Source organism: Penicillium paradoxum (genome assembly GCF_028828445.1).
Source record: "Penicillium paradoxum strain IBT 22861 chromosome Unknown utg000003l_segment0_segment0, whole genome shotgun sequence".
Taxonomy (NCBI): domain Eukaryota; kingdom Fungi; phylum Ascomycota; class Eurotiomycetes; order Eurotiales; family Aspergillaceae; genus Penicillium; species Penicillium paradoxum.
Genome location: NW_026643181.1, coordinates 2,710,313 through 2,729,216, shown reverse-complemented (window position 1 = coordinate 2,729,216; position 18,904 = coordinate 2,710,313). Strand labels below are relative to the sequence as shown.

Genomic DNA, 18,904 nt, shown 5'->3' with positions numbered 1-18,904 from the left:
CCAAGTCAGAGCATGTAAGGGAGGCATATGAGAGGCAACCTGTACTCCGTACTCCGTACTCCGTGATGACATGGACTCCTGCCCGCAGGAGAGCTGACTAAGAGCCTGACGTCTTATCGGGGTGTTTGCATGATTTGACAAGTTTCCCCTCATCGCATTGTTAGCTACATGTAGCCACAAGGTCTACTGTCGAGTTGGGATTGGAGAACAGAAAGAAAGATAGACATAACATATTCCGAAGTAAAGACCGGGAATCCGATCATGCCTCCACTAGGAATGACTGTGTCAGAGGGCTGTTCCGTACTCTGACTCAGGCCCCTTATTCCACCCTATTCCACCCTAAACCCCCCCCCGTACCTGACTGGTGACCTGGGGTCAGCTTTCCCCCCCCTCTTCTCTTATCGCAAACCATAACATCATCCTTCTTCCTCCTTGACTCATCTTCGGTCTTCAACTTGTCGATGCAAGTCACTTAGGATACCACTTTTTCTGCACCAGCTTGGAAGATCTCAAGCTGTTGCTGTATTGCGCCTATCTATCAAAGCTTCCCCGCGTATCTAGAGTGATCTCCGCTCTAGATAAGCCGTGAGTGGTAACTGCAGTTCACTACCCTGGCATTTTGAGGGATACTGTGATTTCAGGTATGCATACCTAGTTCTCAAGGCCCTTATGATATTACGTGGCCACTGTGACTGATCTAAACACGAAAAAAAAAGTTATCCCTATTTTTAGTGATACCTCCTGAACCTCCCGCTGCCCCGGTTAGGATCTCCTACAAAGTTGATCCTACATCTCCGTTCTCAGACCACAAACAAGGTTCTGAGAGCGGTATCACTCCTTTGTCTATCTCCTGCCTCTTACTGAGGCATCCTCTATTTGAATGCCCCCGGCAGCGCCTGACGATCTTATCCGCCAGCACAGCCGTTCGCTCGAAGACGACAGGGCCTTGACCCCGGATCCGAGCCAGACCATACCAGAGCATGGGCCAATTTCGAAGGGCAAAAAGAAGAAAGTAAAGAAATCCAAGGGAATCAAGACGGTACATGAAACACCGCCGGATGACATGTACGTATCCACTGGTGATTGCCTGGTTTCCAATGAACGCGCACCATTAACATACAATCGCATGGATAGCATTCAACCATTTCCTTCGTCGCTAGAGGAGCCACCCCCATGTGCAGAACCCGAACCTCCTATTGAACACGATGTAGCCCCATCGATCTCGTCACCTGCTCTGGATGTTTTTGATTCCCTCGATGAGCCAGCAGGTGACGATCTTGCTACCCGCACCGATACCTGGGCGCAATCGGTGCCTTATGGAAAGAGCCCTCCCACCGATCTGATGGACGGGCATATGCCTAATGCATCTCCCTTGAACTTTCCAACTATCCAAGAAAGGGGTGACTTTAGCCATCCTTCTTCGGCATCTCCTCAACCTCGAACCGTGCCGTCTAGCTACGGTAATGGGTATCGGAGTAGTTTGAACTCGAGGCAGCAGTCTGTGGACAGGAGGAAGAGTCATTCTTACGGAAGCCCAATGAGCCACCAAGCACCTCTCCCTCATCTTCCACAGGCCCATTTCTTTGGAGCACCGGATATCGATATGCTTCCAAGTCAGAATCGACCACTCACGGACGGAAATTATTCGTTCTGTAGTTTCGATACGCTGCCCAGTTTATCTCCCAAAGCCTCACGAACAGGAATGAATGTCTTGCTAGTTGGGACAGATAACGCTGTGGAGGTCCTCGCTGTCGAAGATCGCCGAACGCGGCTTATAGGCCAGTTAACTGGATTAAATGGTCGGGTGATTGAAGCAAAGCTGTTGTCCAACCATCCGTCGAGCGATCCGTTTGCATCATCCCGGCCACATGTAGCTGTCATAGTCCACGGGCCAATGGCGCCACACGAGGAGGAAGGTCGTGTATCATCTGCAACATCGGACGCAAATGAAATCCCCCCTTCGACGATTCGAGGCCACTCGAGCGAAAGACGCTCGACGCGAGATGATGTCCAGTTCTACCAGACCCGAGTTGAGGTTTACTCTTTCAGGACTGGTGAACATGTTTCCACGCTGTTTGCAAGCAAGCCTGTTCCGTGTCTGGAGCACCTTCCGGGTCTCGCATCGTTTGCGCCATCACCTGTGGGCAGCTTGAAGCTTTTCACTGCTGGCGCGTATGTTATTTTGGCCTCTGGAGTCAGTGGAGAGGTCTACATTTATAGACATGCCACATCTCCGGAAACAGTTCCATATCAGTGCCTAGGTAAGACTTGGACTGGGGTTCAGTCCAAAGAAACCCGGCGTTACTCGGCTTCCTCAAGTTCAACTACTGATCCAGAGGGGGCTCGCACCGATTCTCCTCATGGTTCTTCCACCCTTGAAAGGCCCATATTAGCTGTACAAGGAAGATGGCTAGCATTCGCTCCACCATCGTCAGCTTACAGAGGATCGATCCAAGGCAGCGTTCCTTCGAACTTGATTCTTGGCAAGGCTCCGGGAATCGAAACCCGTAGTCCTCCTGCTGTGCCATCGGTGTCATGTGCGACTGATGTTGGAGAAGGTGAAAGCTTTTTCGATAAAATGGCCAGAGGTGTTGCTCAAGAGCTTGTCAGAGGAGCCCGCTGGATGGGTGATCAGGGAATGCAGGCCTGGAACAGCTATTGGAATACCCAACAAGCAACCGGCACCTCTCCACGCCGGCCAACTCAGACCCCAGACCCGTTGACGCAAGGATATGGACTATTTCCTCCAACCCATGCTCAGGATACACAAGCATCAGCCGCAGAGCCTGATACTGTATCCATCATCGACCTCAATCGATTCGAAGACGGCACAGATATACGAAACGTGTTTATCCACCCAGTCTCAACATTCCAGGTACCTAATGGTTGCAGCTTCTTGTCTCTTTCCCCGAACGGCTTGATGTTGTTCACAGCGAGCAAGAAGGGTGATGTTCAATATGTGTGGGATCTTATGCAACTCAAACACTGCCGGTCCATGGCTTTTATGGCCGACGATCAAACGGGACAGACTCCTAATGTACGACAGGTTGCCCGGTATGCACGGTTGACTACCTCTCGTATCGTTGATGTGATCTGGACGGCACCCACTGGCGAGCGACTCGCTGTCATCACACGCAAAGGTACTGTACATGTTTTTGATTTACCCCGTAGCGCATTCCAATGGCCACCATTCCGCCGCGGAAAGTCTGCTGCAAATAAGCCGCCAACTATCGACCCCTTGGCAGATGAACCCACTGGTCAAGCTGTTAGCGCTAACCCATTGTCGGCGGCTATGAAACTGGTTGGCGGTAAGACGCAACCTTTCTTCTCTGCCGTCCGGGGTCGTGTCCCGTCTACGGGTGCTGCATTTCCTAACATGAGTGGATTCGCATTGCCTTCTGCTGCCGGCGTAAAAAGTGGAAAGGTCGTCGCAGCAGGTCTAAGCAAGTCAATGGGCGCCGCAACAGGCACGGTCAATACTCTGCGCCATGTTGGAGAGAACCGCCTACACCTCCCGGGACTGGCTCGAGACCCTGCACCTTCTCGTGTGGCGTGGATCTTTAGTAAGGGTCTAATCTTCCTGGGTGTTTTGGATGGCGGGTACTTCAAAATGTACCGCCTCAAGCGTGCTACTGTATCTGGTCATAAGAATCGACAACCGCACTCTGTTGTCGGCGGTAAGGAGTCTCAGCTTAACCTACCGGCCAACCTACAAACCCCCTGTGGACCGGCTCCTATGACCACTTATGACCCAGAATTGGTAGTTCAGGCTTCTATTGCTCTCCCTTCGGTCAGCTCTCAACCGTCTAGTGGCACGAGAACATTTTGTCAGCCACTCTCGAAGGCCGAGATTGAAACAAATACCCCATACCAACCGTTCCACACGGACCAGCGGGTTGGTCTAAGTGTGTTCTCCTCTGATAGTGATGCAAGTGATCCTAGTGGACAGTGGGTTTTCGGAAATGATATCCCGCTAGTCAAAGTGCACTTGAGGTCATTTAGCAGCTCCAGTGACGACCATGGCGACGACGACAATGAAAATGCTGCCATCCATGGACACTCGCTTGGGGCTGGCGGAGATATAGAAAATCTCATCACTCTCGGAAACAGCACTGGCAACGTTGAGGAAGTTGTTATTACTACCCGTCGCAAGAAAAGACACTCCACTCCGCTCAAGGCCGATGACGGTTTCTTCGAAGATGATTGCGAAGTTCTCGACTTTGCTCGTGACCGAGTGTGATTGGAACAATGTTTCGCTATTTGAATTTTTCTTTTGACTTTCTTATCCTTACACTATCTGCATTGAATTAGAAATTGTGATTATACGGCCTCGCTTATTGCAATCGGAGTTTGGTTTCCTCCTCTTTTCCTTTTCTCTCTGGTTTGTTGCTTCTCAATACTATCATTCTTGCGTGGAACATACTAAACTCTTGCATAAACCCATACGATCTTTCCGTCAAATTGGGTGGTTTCCAGTTCTTTGATTCTATGGCTTTGCTTTTGCTTTCGATTTGATATTTCACGTCTGATATCGTTCACAAACTCAAATACCCAAGTACCCAGATCCAGTCTCGAGCGACCTGGGATTTCTTATGTCCTGATAGATCGGAAGGTTCGGCGATGATTTACAGCAAGGTTGGTCTCTTTTTATTTACCTCCCCAGGCAGTGGGATGGGCATACACCTTTTCAACAAGCCCTAGGCTAGAATGGAATACAATTACCAAAACACAGATAGCTGCCAAGCACCAAAAAAATATATTCTATTCTATGTGCGAGTTTGCCTCTCATGCCTAGAATCAGAGGTGAAAGGCTGAATGCATTTTATCAGCCCTGTTCCATCCCATCATTGTATACGTGTACCCTATACTACATGTAATAGTGACAGTGGCCAGCTATGTAGGTATGAGTATAAAACGAATAGCAATTATATCCAATGGCATTTCGATATCCACATTGTTGTCAAAAAAAAATCCCAGATCCAAAGGCAGTCTAACGCCAGCTTCTAATTTCATCACTCATCACTATCTTCATTGATTGCTTTGCCCTGCTTCTGAGCTTTAGGTTTTGACCCACTACTGAAGAGAAGACTAGCATCCATCAATTCAAAGTCAGACCCATCATCACCAAAGTCATCGTCCAAAAAATCAAATGGATCATTGCTTTGCTCGGGCTTGCCGTCTGGAGACACTAGAGAGAAGACCTCCCTGCCAGCAGGATTTGAGGCTTTTGTAGGACCTCGTCGAACAGGAGGTCTAGGTGGAGTTTCCAAAGATTTCTGCTTACGCCGAGGCTTCTTTGCGGTAGCACTCTCAGTCATTTCATTCGACTCGTCGAACGACAGGGGTTCGCGGGCCAAGATCTCTTTGAATCGGCGATCGCAGTCAGGGCCAGCCTCATCCATCTTCCGCAAAGCTTTTACCATGCGCTGCGTGAGCAATCCGTGCTTGACGTTCTTTGTGGGTCTTTCAACCAGCTGCAAACGCGGAAAGGCATCGATGCGAGGGAATCGAATGAATTGCGGAGATGTGGCTCCGACGTTTTGGTAATGGTGTTCGAGCTCCTGTTGCTCGCTCGTGCTGAGAAAGACATCTTCCAGAAGCGGAACGTCCACAGGCTCGGGTGTAGGTGTCCGGGGTCTCTTTTTGGGGGTAGCTGCCTTTTTGGTAGTGGCTTTTTTCTTTGGGACTTTGTCGCCAGCCATGGTTGAGGCTCGAGTGAATCCTGTCTCCACATTATCCGGCATATGAAAGACCTTTGGGGGTCGCTTCGGTGCTCGTCCTTTGCGCTTAGGCTCGGGTAGTTCTTGTTGCGAGTTCTCTGGGGGGATCTCGATTTGTCGTTTATCGGGTACTGGGCGGATGCCCGCGGGCAGGATGCGAGCAGAACGGTCGTCGTGAAATGTGAATCGGGAGCCACTGGCGATCATTTGTTGCATTTTTTCATAGTTGTCTTTGGCCTTGATGTAGGAGTCTTCTTCTTTGCCTTTCATTAATAGCAAGGTGATATTACCGGCTCGTTTACGACCGGTTCGACCCATGCGCTGCAACATGCGGATGGGCGATGCCGACGAGTCGTAGCACACAATGAGATCGACTTCTCCAATATCCAATCCTTCCTCGCCAATCGAGGTGGCCACGATGGTGTTGTATGTGCCTTTCTTGAAATCTTCAATGATCCTGAGCTGTGTCTTCTGGTCCATGCCTTCGGAGCCTTTCGCACTTGATTGACCCACAAACACATGAGGCCGGATCATCGGTCCATATCTTTTGAGCACTCTTGTGACCTCTTCCGCACTGTCGCGGAAATGTACGAAGATCATGACGCGAGTCGCGGGTTGACTAGTGCCGTCGGGCGTCTCTTTTCCTTCGCCTCGGTCCATGAAATGATTCAAGATCACCGACTTCAGATATTCCAATTTTGGATGGCCAATGAACTCCGGGTTTTTGCTCCATGGTTCAAGGTGACTGAGCAGTTTCTTGAAATTCTCATCCTGCAAAATTTGCTTTTGGTACTTGCCGCCTCCGCCTTTCTGTCCTTCGGTGCTGGATTTGAAATGAGCGACATGGCGATAGAATGGTACAATACCATGGTACTTGAGCAGATCGATGGCATGGGCCAAGCTAGCAAGAACAGTGAAAATAGCGTTGATTTTGCCCTTCAGCCCCATATTGGCATTTCGACCAACTTCCGACTGCATCCATTGTTGCCTCGCCACAGTAAGCCCATACGCAGTCAGACCCATTGGGTCACGTCCCCAGTATGCATTGAGGGTCCGAAGTTGGTCGAGCATGGGCTGCAGGGCTGCAGACATGAGGTCCATGCAGAAGACCATCTCATCTGAGTTCTCAAATATTTCGATTTCGATATTGCGAGCGTGAACATAGTCACGAATGTCAATCGAATTCTCCGTACGGATTTCGACTCGTGCTATGTCCAGGCCATCGATGACCGCTTGGACCGATTCAACAGTCGAGCCCGGGGTTGCTGTCAGCGCGAGCACACGAAAGCTCTTGTTGAAGCGTCGAAGAAATTTGACCACCTCCACGTAGGCATATGCACCCGTCGCGCGATGAGCTTCGTCAACAACCAACAATACGACTCGCTTGGGATCGGCGATTCCGGTCTTCAAATCGTTGATCAATGTTTGAGGGGTCATGAAAAACACCCGCTTTGCTTTCCATTCTTCGGCGCGAATACCCGGTGATGCTCCTCCTGTCAGCATGGTCGACTGCGAGCGTGGTATTCCGGCAATATCCAAACAAGCTGATACCTGCTGCGAGACCAAGGGTTTTGTTGGTGCTACAAAAATGATCTGCGAGTCTTTCGTCCAGCGAAACCAGTTGAGCATGATTGTAGCTGCTATGAATGTCTTTCCCAGACCCGTCGGCAAGGCCACAAGTAAATTGTGAAATAGGCCTGCCTGAGTTATATTGAACTGGTAATCACGGGTTTTCCCTAAATTTGTGGGGTATACCCAGGTATTCAATGCATCTTTCACAAGTTTGTGCTGGGTTGGTGGTTCGTTCTTCTGGGGAGGGCCCCAGTCTTGCTCACGCGGTGCCGAAGCTTCGGGGTTTTCAGCAATCATGCCGAATAAGGTGCTCTGTCGTAAATGCGGTTGTCTAATAGGACCAGCAGGTTGATTAATTCGCGATATTGCAGGCTGAACTGGCTGTGCTACCGGTGACAATAATGGTGAAGAATCAAATGCTCCTTCAGGTATGTCCTCCAGCTCAAAAGCGACATCCACCGGACCATGGGTGTTTGCCTTCTGTGGTGGGGCAAGCCTTTGCGGAGCAGTATTGTTTGACAGCCCCGGTCCTTGAAAAGCTGCTCTGGTTGTTTTCTCCTCCTCGAATGAATCCAAGGACGCTGCGATAGCGGCCATCAGCTCGTCATCGTCGGGAATATCCCTTTCCTGCCCACCACCTTGTGCTTCGGCTGCAAATCTTGGCGGAGGAGGTTTCACGGCAGGCTTCTGCCATCGTGGGCCCCGTATTCGTTCCGGGCTTGAGGAGGGTTGGGTGAGTTGCGTGACGAACATGTCATTTTGAACAGTGGCATGTTTCAGCACATAGCTTTTGTTTTTGGGGCGATCCTGGTAATCTTCAAAAGCCGAAGGTGATTCTCGACGCCGGGATGGCAATTCATCATCCTCCATATCAGAGAATGAGTCGATCGAAGACCCGTCATCGCGATCTCCGCGCCCTTCCCCGCGCTGATGTTCGATGCGACGGCGTTTTGCGGGGCGGGAGGGTCCATCGGGGGTTCCTGGAACTACGAAGTCGTCATCATCAAAGTAATCCGACTCGGAATCAGTCGACATCGCGCGAATGGTTGGAACACATTGTCATTGTTCCCAAGACATGCGTCTCGCGTCGCGTCGCGTAATCAGGTGACACTGTTTGTATGGTTTGCACTGAACCCTTGGAGATGCCCAACTTCCCAACTTCCCACTTTGTCTCTCCAAATGCCAAGTTCAGACTAAACGGACTAGGTCTAGTACATCGTACGAGTGCCTGTGCGTTGTCTTGGAGTGAGTTGGACAGTCATTCTTCAATCTTAGGTTCTATTCTGGTCTCATTTTCCGTAGAATACGATCTTTTGACATTCCATCTGACGAGATCGTCGCCCCACGATTGCGTGCAATGTCCTCCGTACTACCTGTGCTATGTTAAGGTTGTCCTTTGTGTTCCCTCTGGTTTTTGGGGTCCCTGCTGCCGAGCTCTTCAGTCCAATAAGAATGGCAACAATGCTCGAGCACAAAATAGATTGGTCCCTTGCTCACACGCTAATGCCCGGCGTCAATCAATATTCCCCAATTTGACAGGTCCACTCTCCCCAGAGTCTCAATTTGCGACAAACCAGAAACCCCCTTCTAAAGGGGGAGATTATCCTGCACGATTCTCTGGCCCGGGGAAGCAAGGTGATCGCCCGAGGCATGGGCTGGATGGACTTGGTCGGTCGAAATTGAAGGATGGTGGTGAATGACCCCAATATACTCGGGTTCAATCTGAGACATCACGAATAAGAACAGGCGCTAGGCCTGATTTTGACTCTGGGGATATGTTTGAGGCAAACCCCATGTCAGGGTCAAGATTCTTGGTTTGCTTTGTGTGTTTTGCTATTAATATCTAGGTATTTAATCCTCACTTGTCTCCTCGTTCCTCATTCCACCTCTGTCACTCTCACCGTTGCTACCTTCAACCACTGTTTCCTTTCGTTGGTTTTAGATTCTCTTGATATCATTTGATTCAATATGAAGTTCAATATCCTTGCTCTGTCGGCCATTATCGCTCTCGCCGCTGCCGCGGAGACCACCACCGCGGACGTGTCAACCACTACCCTCACAGCCGAGGCTGAGTGTGCAAAGCAATGTGAGCTATCTTTTCATACTACATTTACATCTCTGTACAAAGTACGATGTACTAACGAACGGTCCAATTTTAGGCGACGCCAAGGATATCTGCTGCACAGCCAAGTGCTACAAGGTGCCTTGTCCTAGTGACAACCAGGCCAATGATACGAACGATTGTGTTGCTGCCTGTCCCCAGGGTACTGGTACCCCAGCCGATGCGGACAAGTATGCCGCCTGCGAGCAATCCTGCTACACCTCGCATTTCTGGGGCGGCAGCGGTAATGCTCCAACTGCTACCAACACTGCCGCCGCCGCCACTGGTACCGGTAGCACTGCGACCAAATCCAGCTCTGACTCCTCTACTACGGGCTCCAAATGTATGTTCCATTGAATTCTGATTTGACAATGGAGAAGTCTGCTAACACTGGTCGCTAGCCTCGGACAACGATGATAGCAGCGACAGCTCCTCCAGCTCGGGCACTGCTACCTCTTCAGGCTTCTCGCAGGAAACAGATAATTCCGCTTCCAATGTCAAGCTCGGCGCTTCCGCTGCTGGCCTCTTTGGCCTCGTTGCTGCCGCCTTCGCTCTGTGAGCAGATTGAACTGGGTCTTGGGTTTACAACGTTTTAATTCAGCATGGTCATACGGGACTTTCCCTGATCTGGATCTATGGGGAGTCCTGTTGACCTTGCAATAATCTTGCATTCTTCTGTGTTATAGTGTCTTGGATATCAATTGGAGCCTTTGGTGAATGGAATCTTATTACCTTGCAACGGGTGTATTATGATTTTTTTTTCTTTCCCACCTATTGTTCATGCATCTGTGGAGTAGTCCGAATCAAAAATGTGTGCTTGGAATGCGCATCCAATGTTGATCACATGGCCCGTTGCCGATCAAGGATCAGGAGACTGTAGAACCCCCCATGAACCCCCACATTTTAACGGCCCTATCCACGTATTTTCTGCTAATTGTTAGGCAGCCATGAGGTTCTTTCAATTTTACGCCTTTGCAGGCGCCAAGGTTACATTGTAGGATTGGAGTATGCACTCATTTGATGCGGACAGAGTGAAGTGACTTTCACCGCCCAAAGGGTGTTTATCGGGGGAAGAAATATATTGTTGATCACTAGGAGCACCGAGCAGTCTTCACCTCTATGTACAAAACCAACCTGGACCATTGGCATATTTCCTTGATCCCATCCAATATATATTGTTGGACCAACTCAGAAACAAACAAATTCTTGCCTCAACGGTGGAGATCACCTCGAAAGTCCCCACAATGGATGATACCAGTGCAGAATTCCAAACGCTCTTCAGCGCAATGTCCGCTTTTGTAACGGACTGCATGTCTGGACACGACCCATCGCACAACCCAGCTCACGTCCACCGAGTGGTAGCGCTCGCCAACAAGATCCTGAACGCAGAGCGGGCGCTGCACCCGCAAACGCAATTCAATGGCGCCGTCGTCAAGCTCGCAGCACTCCTGCATGACATCGGAGACAGAAAATACCTCACCAAGCTGGATACAGCATCGGGCGAAGAGCTCGACCCAACGACGATGGTACAACACGCTCTCCTTGCGCGGGGTGCGCCTCCAGAACTCGCATCTCGAGTGCAGACAATTGTGTCCCACGTTTCCTATACGACCGAGTGCAAGGATCCAGCTTTGATCCGGCGCTTGATTGACGAAGATGGCCTTGTCGAACTTGGAGTTGTACAGGATGCGGATCGACTTGATGCCATCGGGGCTATTGGAATTGGGAGATGTTTCACTTTCCTTGGGGCTGTCGGAAAGAAGTACTGTGTTGATGGGAAATGGGAGATGAACAATTCCATCGAGCACTTTGAGGACAAGTTGGTCAAGCTGGAGGGGATGATGAAGACTGCCACTGGAAAAGAAATGGCCAAGGTACGAACAGAGAGGTTGAAGGTCTTTGCGGGATGGTGGGAGGAGGAGATGGATCTTGCTTCTACTTCTATCTAGTATATAATTGTATTGTCAGCGCAAATTTGTCATAAACTTTCTATGCATACAATGCATATATAACGCACGCTCCGGAGATGCTTATTTGTAGATCTCCTCAAGATACCTTGCGATTTCAGTGGACCTAGTGATCGTAAACACTTTCTTAGGGAAGACAAACATAGTCTCAGTTCCGCAAGAAGTGCAATAGATACACCTAAGCGGGAGAAGCCTTCTGCTTCTTGGATTACAATAATTTAGGGATCCGATAGCTATGTCGCCAGTCTCGTTGATACGATGACATAACGGGATATATGGTGCATTGTACTAAGAGCTAAGAGGACCAGCGAAAGCTATCTTTGAACATAAATTCATAGATTTATCGTTGTAGCCATCTATATAGTTTTCTTCCTTCTTTGTCAAAGTTGGTTTAATGTTGTTGGTATAGATCACATACTGCCACGCCATCAACATGACATATGCACGCACCTCCTCCACCCAAGATCAACACCGCTGTCCCCTCCGCCAGAGAGTATATACAACCAACCTCGCAACCATGGCTGATGCACAATTTGATAGCGCGCTGTGAGTATTCTGACTTGAAACTCACCTGGAACCAACAAATTCCCCCACACCTAATCATGGCATCTACCATGACAATCCCAAATCCAGACCCAACCCCGCCCCGATGCAGTCGGAGAGCATTGAGCTGACCAGCCTTCTCCAGCGACCTCCTTCGGCGCCTGAACCCGCGGGATACCAAGAAGAACCTGCAAGCCATCACCACAATTGTCCCCGAGCTCACCGAAGACCTGCTCTCCTCCGTCGACCAGCCCCTGGAGATTCGCCGCTGCCCCCAGACAAACCGCGATTACCTGCTCTGCGACTACAACCGTGACGGCGACAGCTACCGGTCACCATGGAGCAATGAATTTGATCCTCCACTCGAGGATGGTACCGTGCCCAGTGAGCGTGTGCGCAAGCTTGAGGTTGCCGCCAACGAGTCGTTCGATGTTTACCGCGAGCTGTACTATGAGGGAGGCGTGGGGAGTGTGTATTTCTGGGATTTGGACGATGGATTCGCTGGTGTGATTCTCTTGAAGAAGGGTATGTTTTGGACCGAATGCGTGTTACTCTGAATGTTCGAAATTGCGACTGACTCGTCCTTTTGATTAGGTGTCACCCCGGGCTCCCAGAGCTCCGGCGAATGGGATAGCATTCACGTTTTCGAAGCTACCGACCGCGCTCGCATGTCCCACTACAAACTTACTAGCACCGTTATCCTTCACCTCGCCAATAAAACCGAGGCTCTTGGTGATATGGACCTCAGCGGCAACATGACTCGCCAGGTGGAGGTCGATCTGCCTGTGGAGTCGGATGCTAGCCATGTCGCCAATGTCGGCAGGTTGGTCGAGGATATGGAATTGAAGATGCGGAACTTGCTGCGTGAGTTTATCTCTCTGCTCGCTATTGAATGGATCGAACAATTTATACTGACCTGGGCTTTCACATGACAGAGGAGGTTTACTTTGGCAAGGCTAAGGATGTGGTCGGCGAGCTCCGAAGTAAGTGGATGGACTTAAAATCAATACTGCCACAATATGCTAATACTCATTTAGGCTTGGGCCCACTTTCTGATGCGAACAGAGACCGGGAAACCCAGCGGGAGATGATCATGTCCATGCAGAAGTAGTCCCGTTTACTGTTCCGACAAATATCATGTTCGGCTAGGCCGAAGAGCTAGAATTGTTGCATTTTCATTGTGTATAGCTTAGTTCTGTGAACATGCTCGAGTATTGAAACATACACATTGCTGTTGAAAATTGGTTGCTTGGAACCATGTATTCGGTATTATCTCACCAGACTCAATTGTATTCGTAAGTCTCAATGCCAGTGGCTGCAGAGAGCCTGGGTATCATAAACGCATGAAGTAACCACCACCGATCCCGCCAAAGTAATCAATGGCTCATCGTTCAATCAACCTGCATGTCCTCCGGTTCATTCGCTGGCTTGGAATCCTTGCTTGCCTGAGAAGGCTTTTGCATCTGCTCAACAAATCCTCGAGCAGCTGCCCATAGTTCAGCCTCCTTGTCTTTCCCAACTGTATCTTTCCGGCTGTTGAGACGACTGATATCCAGCGAGTTTGAAGCGCGCAATTTAGAAGCCGCAGCTTCGTTTCTGGCTCCGGCTTTTGTATCGCCTGTGCGCGAGCCTTTCTCAGGCCCTACGAGAGACGATTCATCTAAGGAGTAGACCTGACGTCGTAGATAAACGTCAACCGAAGAAAGAAGTGCAAAATACTGCGCACTTGCTTCTTTGAACCGGGATTTGTGCGAGTCGAGAGATCCATCTGTCGGAACGGAGGAAGAGGAGCCTGGTTTGGCGTTCGTTAAAGCTTGGATAGCGAGACCAGCAGAATGCAGAAGTTTAGTTACGTCCTGATGAAGAATAATCAGCCAATGGTTCGTAAATCAATTGATTTAATCGTAGTACCTTGTCCACCTCATTCAGCTGTCGTATGCGATCGGCGGAGGTAAAGCTCTGGACATCTTGCGGGGATGCACTTTCGCCCATATTGATCGGTCGCAGATAGAATGGAAGAACAGATCGTCGTATCCGTACTATGTCAACCACACCAGCTCCGAAAGTAGGTAAGGATGCTAGTTCAAAATATCGTAATGATGATCGGGAACATTCCTAATGCCATCACGTGTGGAATCTGGGGAGGATCTTAGTAATAAGCGGTGAGGTCGGCGCCGGGGGATATCAAATTCGGGATATCAAAACCATCCCGCCAAGTGCTCAAGGTCCCATATTGCTTCAGTAGCCGATTTACTTCGGATCAACCGAATCGTTTGCCGCCTCTTTTAATTGTAGCGAACACCAGCGTTTGTCGCCGCTGAAATCTCGGGTTTCCACCAATCTGGTCCTTTGAAAGCACAACCCTCATCGCCGTACCTAGGTAGGTAACCATCGCGATTAGTCGCCCATCGATTAGTCGTCCGTCGATTATGTCGGCGCCAGGCGGGGCTCCTAGCCCTGTCCCACGCAGTGGAAGCATGGGACCAGGTAACCCAAACAGTAATGGGATGGGGATGTCTTCTCAACCTCTTCCTGTTCATCAACCTCCCACACCTGGACCAAGTGCACCACCCAGTGGTGCTATGTCCCAGCAAAACCTCAATCAAATAGTAAGTTTCGGCGTGATTTCTTTAAATGTCTTTTGTTCCGTTGCGTTTCTCCTTGCGGCCTTTGTCCCTGTTCTCTTTGCCTGTTGTGTCTATTCCCCACGTGTCAGACTGAGCCGAGTTGAGGAGGCTCGTTCTCACCAACATTCAAACCATATCTGCCGCCCATTGAATCTCGATGATGGTGGTGGAGACCCATAACGAAGGGTTCGAGGTGTTCTAACTCAGCATCCATGGCATTGTTGATATGACAAGCCTGGGAGTTAGTTCCCTGTTCAAGCGCTGTTGTATCCTGTGGATGGCGACCAAGGTCGTTGACGGAGACTGCGAGGCATACCACTCCGTGCTGACAAGCCGTGCGATGAAATGTACCACGAGCCCTGGAGATGCCTATTCTTGGGCTTCACAGTCTGTGTATGGCGACGGGAGGAGGTCAAGAAGGATGATCGAATGTGTTTCAATGCGGTAGTCGACAAGCCTTTGGGTTTTGTGCTCATATACTATTGCGATCTGCGGGAGATCATCGAGCTATATGATAAACGACGACGACGGATGAGTTCTCGCGACACCGAACAATGTGGTTGATGCGACATGCCCTGAATTTATGATCAGCTGTTTTTTCGTTGCCCATTGCAGCTCATGGTTGCTGATCAATGGCTTTGATTGAGCGCCTGAGGCAACGCAGTTCAAATCCAGATATCTGGCCGGAGCCTGCTGGTGCATACCTCAGTTTGCGAGAGACGTGATGGGTTGCGAAGGATTCATTGATGTTTCGGACCTTCCAGTATTGGAAAGCAGTACCGGTACTTGGGCGCCGACATAATCGCTAGGGTACGTGTTCAGGCGACCTATTGCAAGGCTGCGCTGTCGCATCCCATGTCGCGATACTCTTACACGGGTTTCCTCTCATCACCCTCTCTCAACTTCATCAACATCTTTACCATTTATGCTCATCATCACTTATCACCTCTTTGATTCGGTTCATCACTTCGTTTTATCTTTTCATCTGTTTCTATCATTCTTTGTTATCAATTTCGACATTTGAATCTCAGAACGTGCGTCCTGAGATTGATCTACTGCCCCGCTTGTTTTTCTTGTTCCAAATCACCATCTTTCCGCAAGTCAATCGACATCGCTGGCACTATGGCGAAAGTGACAAAGTCCAGAAGATTGTCCAAGAAGAAACAGAATCTGAAAAACAAGACTGCCCGTCGTCAACCAGCTGAACCTGTTGCTCAAAATGATAAACCTTCCACTCCTTCCGCTCCAGCTTTGACGGGGCCTCCTGAGCTTCCATCTTTGACAGAGGCTTTGCCTACTACCTCCCCTGCTGTCGTACGTGCAACCCCTCTTCAGAGCGGTGCTTCTGGCTTCTCTCCTCCGGATCGCGATGTTTCTACGAACAAGGGCCAGCGTAAAATCCGCCTGCGCCTGCTCCTGCGCCCTCCCATCATCCCAGACCGTGGTGATGTCGAATTGCAGCCTGAGGAGCAGTCAAAAGCCCGTGAAGCAGGACTCCGACGCGCGAGAAGGTCTGAAATCCATCAACCCGTCCCGGCACAGCCATCCTCCGTCAATCCTCTGTCAAGCAGCCTCTTATCAGAAGGTCCATCAGCCCATGAACCTCAAGTTCAAAGCGCAAGAAGTTCTGTACCAAATCAACCTAGCTCAACAGAACCTTCTTCCGCAAGTGGTTCATCTAAGGATCCTCCGCCGGCAGGGCCACCAACCACTGTAACTCAATGTCGACCCGCAAGAAGTTCTGTACCAAATCAACCTAGCTCAGCACAACCTTCTTCCGTAAGTGGTCCATCGAAGGATCCTTCATCAACAGGGCGAGCAAGCAGTGGTCCATCATCAGGCCTTCCATCATCGGGACGTCTATCATCAGAGCCTCCATCAACCACGATTCCACCACCAGAGCCTCCATTATCAGATCGTTCATCATCAGTCACTGGAAACCTTGATAACGTTACATTGGCTGTCGGTCAACCCATTTAGCTTGTCTTTTGCGTTCTTTGTTTTGTGCATTTCTTTGTTATTGTGCTCAAAACAACTTTCTTCCAATCGTGCGCTAACATTTGATGTTGTATAGGTCATTGATTATCTTGCCAAAAAGGGCTACAGTCGTACTGAAGCCATGCTACGAATGGAGTCTGCTAATCAGGAAATTGATGGGCGTCCTCTCCCCCAGCTGGGGGAGGATTCTCGCCCCAAGACCAGACAAGGATTTGGTAAGTTGGCAATTATACATATTCAACCCAACATGAAAACTAATGCATGACCTAGATTTGCTGAAGAATTGGGTCGAGGAAAACCTTGATCTTTACAAGGTAAAACACAAAATGAGCAAGTGTAGAACTTCATGCTAACGGACCTACAGCCTGAACTGCGGCGTGTTCTATGGCCCCTGTTTGTCTACTCATTTTTCAACATGGTCACATCGTTCTATCCTCAAGATGCGAAGACATTCTTTGAAACCAACAAGAACATGTTCCTTCCTGAGCACACCGACGATATTCGTCACTTCGAGCCTATCAGTTTACCGGAACACCTGCAAGATAACTCCATTGCCAAGCTCTACCGAAACAACAAATACCGCATTGTGCTTAGCAACCCCGCTTACACCAACCTGCTCCAGTTCCTGGAGAGCAAAGATAAGGAAGGAGGTTCTGTGATGAACGCAATTCTCAGCAGCTTTTGCTCGATCAAAACCCTGGAACGAGCCGCAGATGACCGCTTCAGTTTCGCTGCCATGTTAAGCCAGATGAACGCGGATCAGACCTCCCCTGCTGAAGATGAAGGAATTCCTGGCCATCATCCTGGCTCTGCTTACACTGGTGAAAACCCGGCCATGGCAGGCACTTTGCCCCGTCTTAAGCTCGGCAAACTTCCTATGGAGCAGCTTCTGGAGGAGGATGTGCGTGCTGAACTGGCTGAGGAAGATGCTAAACAAGCTCCCCCCTGGCCGTAACACGCTCATTCAAGAGTTCGATCAAATGATCAAAAATGAAGAGGATGACGAAGCGCCTTCTCGTGCTGACATTCCATTCCCTCCTTCTACTGCTCGTGACGTTCATATTGAAGTGCAAAAGGTCATGGAGCATCGCGATCGATTTGAGATTAAGTCTCGCACAGGTGGTGTTGGCCCTGGCATCAGTGTCTGCATGTTCACATTCCACAACAGTTACGACGGGTATGTTTGCTTGAACGATTTTCGAACCTAGAGCTTTACTAATATCTACATAGTATCAATTGCATGGACTTCTCAGAGGATAGCAAGCTTGTTGCTGCCGGATTCCAGCAGTCATACATTCGAATTTGGAGCCTGGATGGCAAGCAAATTCCAGCTGCTGTTCCTGATCTTGATGTTGCGCCACCTGCCAATTCTCGCCGTCTCATTGGTCATTCAGGCCCCGTTTACGCTGTTGCATTCCAGCCCTGCGCAAACGCTCGCGACAATGTCTCCGAGGGCGATAGAGTTCCGACCAATGCACGCTGGCTACTTTCGTCGTCTGCCGATAAGACAATCCGCCTCTGGTCTCTTGATAGCTGGCAATGCATGGTAGTCTATAAGGGCCACGATCGCCCTATTTGGGACCTGAGCTGGGGACCCTTCGGTTACTACTTCGCCTCTAGTGGATCTGACAAGACTGCCCGTTTGTGGGTGAGCGACCAAATCCGCCAACAGCGTATTTTCTGCGGCCATGAGCAAGATGTGGATGTCGTCTGTTTCCATCCCAATTCGGCTTACATTTTCACCGCTAGCTCCGACCACACTGTCCGCATGTGGGCTGTATCGACTGGTAACGCTGTTCGCATGTTCACAGGTCACTCTGGAAACGTCACTGCCATGGAGTGCAGCCGCGATGGCAAGATTCTGGCATCCGCTGACGACCAAGGCCAAATCATCCTTTGGGATCTTGCCCCCGGTAGACTGCTGAAGCGCATGCGTGGCCACGGCAAGGGTGGTATCTGGTCTCTGAGCTGGAGTGTGGAGTCCACCGTGCTGGTGTCCGGAGGAGCTGATGCTACTGTTCGCGTCTGGGATATCGCTGGTTCCCAGGAGAATGTTCAGGGCCGTGTCATCGCCGAAGGTGGGACCGGCACCCGACTGGATGCTGGCGGAGCCCCGCCCACCAGTCAGAACAAGAAGAAGAAGGGCAAGGATGTCGTGGTCACCGCTGACCAGATCAGCGCGTTCCCCACGAAGAGATCCCCCGTCTACAAGGTCAAGTTCACCAACATGAACTTGGTGATTGCCGGTGGTGCCTATTTGCCTATGTAAATGGCACTTTGATTCTTCTTCATGCATGCCACGGCATGCTCGCTTATCTCTCAGAATACCCTTACGCCTCATTGTTTTATCAATTCATTTTTAGGATCCGCGCACGA

General features: G+C 50.0%; 7 protein-coding genes across 7 annotated transcripts; 5 read left to right on the top strand and 2 right to left on the bottom strand.

The window, feature by feature from the left end:
- Positions 1-880: 880 nt before the first annotated feature.
- On the top strand, positions 881-4,240 carry N7457_002923 (uncharacterized protein; the record flags this gene model as incomplete). The annotated part of the gene is made up of 1 exon (XM_057173969.1): positions 881-4,240. One exon carries the CDS (start codon positions 881-883, stop codon positions 4,238-4,240), a length of 3,360 nt encoding a protein of 1,119 aa, XP_057034120.1.
- A 772-nt stretch (positions 4,241-5,012) lies between these two features.
- mph1 (3'-5' DNA helicase) lies at positions 5,013-8,327 on the bottom strand (the record flags this gene model as incomplete). The annotated part of the gene is made up of 1 exon (XM_057173968.1): positions 5,013-8,327. The coding sequence occupies one exon, from the start codon at positions 8,325-8,327 to the stop codon at positions 5,013-5,015; it is 3,315 nt and encodes a 1,104-aa protein (XP_057034119.1).
- A 933-nt stretch (positions 8,328-9,260) lies between these two features.
- N7457_002921 (uncharacterized protein) lies at positions 9,261-9,952 on the top strand (the record flags this gene model as incomplete). Its single annotated transcript, XM_057173967.1, has 3 exons — positions 9,261-9,378; positions 9,452-9,736; positions 9,795-9,952. 3 exons carry the CDS (start codon positions 9,261-9,263, stop codon positions 9,950-9,952), a joined length of 561 nt encoding a protein of 186 aa, XP_057034118.1.
- Positions 9,953-10,637: 685 nt separating this feature from the next.
- Positions 10,638-11,342, top strand: N7457_002920 (HD domain-containing protein; the record flags this gene model as incomplete). Its single annotated transcript, XM_057173966.1, has 1 exon — positions 10,638-11,342. The coding sequence occupies one exon, from the start codon at positions 10,638-10,640 to the stop codon at positions 11,340-11,342; it is 705 nt and encodes a 234-aa protein (XP_057034117.1).
- Positions 11,343-11,800: 458 nt separating this feature from the next.
- Positions 11,801-13,014, top strand: cap2 (F-actin-capping protein subunit beta; the record flags this gene model as incomplete). The annotated part of the gene is made up of 5 exons (XM_057173965.1): positions 11,801-11,906; positions 12,039-12,428; positions 12,498-12,767; positions 12,839-12,886; positions 12,941-13,014. The coding sequence occupies 5 exons, from the start codon at positions 11,801-11,803 to the stop codon at positions 13,012-13,014; spliced, it is 888 nt and encodes a 295-aa protein (XP_057034116.1).
- Positions 13,015-13,294: 280 nt separating this feature from the next.
- On the bottom strand, positions 13,295-13,895 carry N7457_002918 (mediator of RNA polymerase II transcription subunit 11; the record flags this gene model as incomplete). Its single annotated transcript, XM_057173964.1, has 2 exons — positions 13,295-13,759; positions 13,815-13,895. 2 exons carry the CDS (start codon positions 13,893-13,895, stop codon positions 13,295-13,297), a joined length of 546 nt encoding a protein of 181 aa, XP_057034115.1.
- A 1,757-nt stretch (positions 13,896-15,652) lies between these two features.
- On the top strand, positions 15,653-18,797 carry N7457_002917 (putative transcription initiation factor TFIID subunit; the record flags this gene model as incomplete). The annotated part of the gene is made up of 6 exons (XM_057173963.1): positions 15,653-16,060; positions 16,605-16,743; positions 16,799-16,842; positions 16,893-17,429; positions 17,500-17,705; positions 17,759-18,797. 6 exons carry the CDS (start codon positions 15,653-15,655, stop codon positions 18,795-18,797), a joined length of 2,373 nt encoding a protein of 790 aa, XP_057034114.1.
- Between the last annotated feature and the right edge of the window lie 107 nt (positions 18,798-18,904).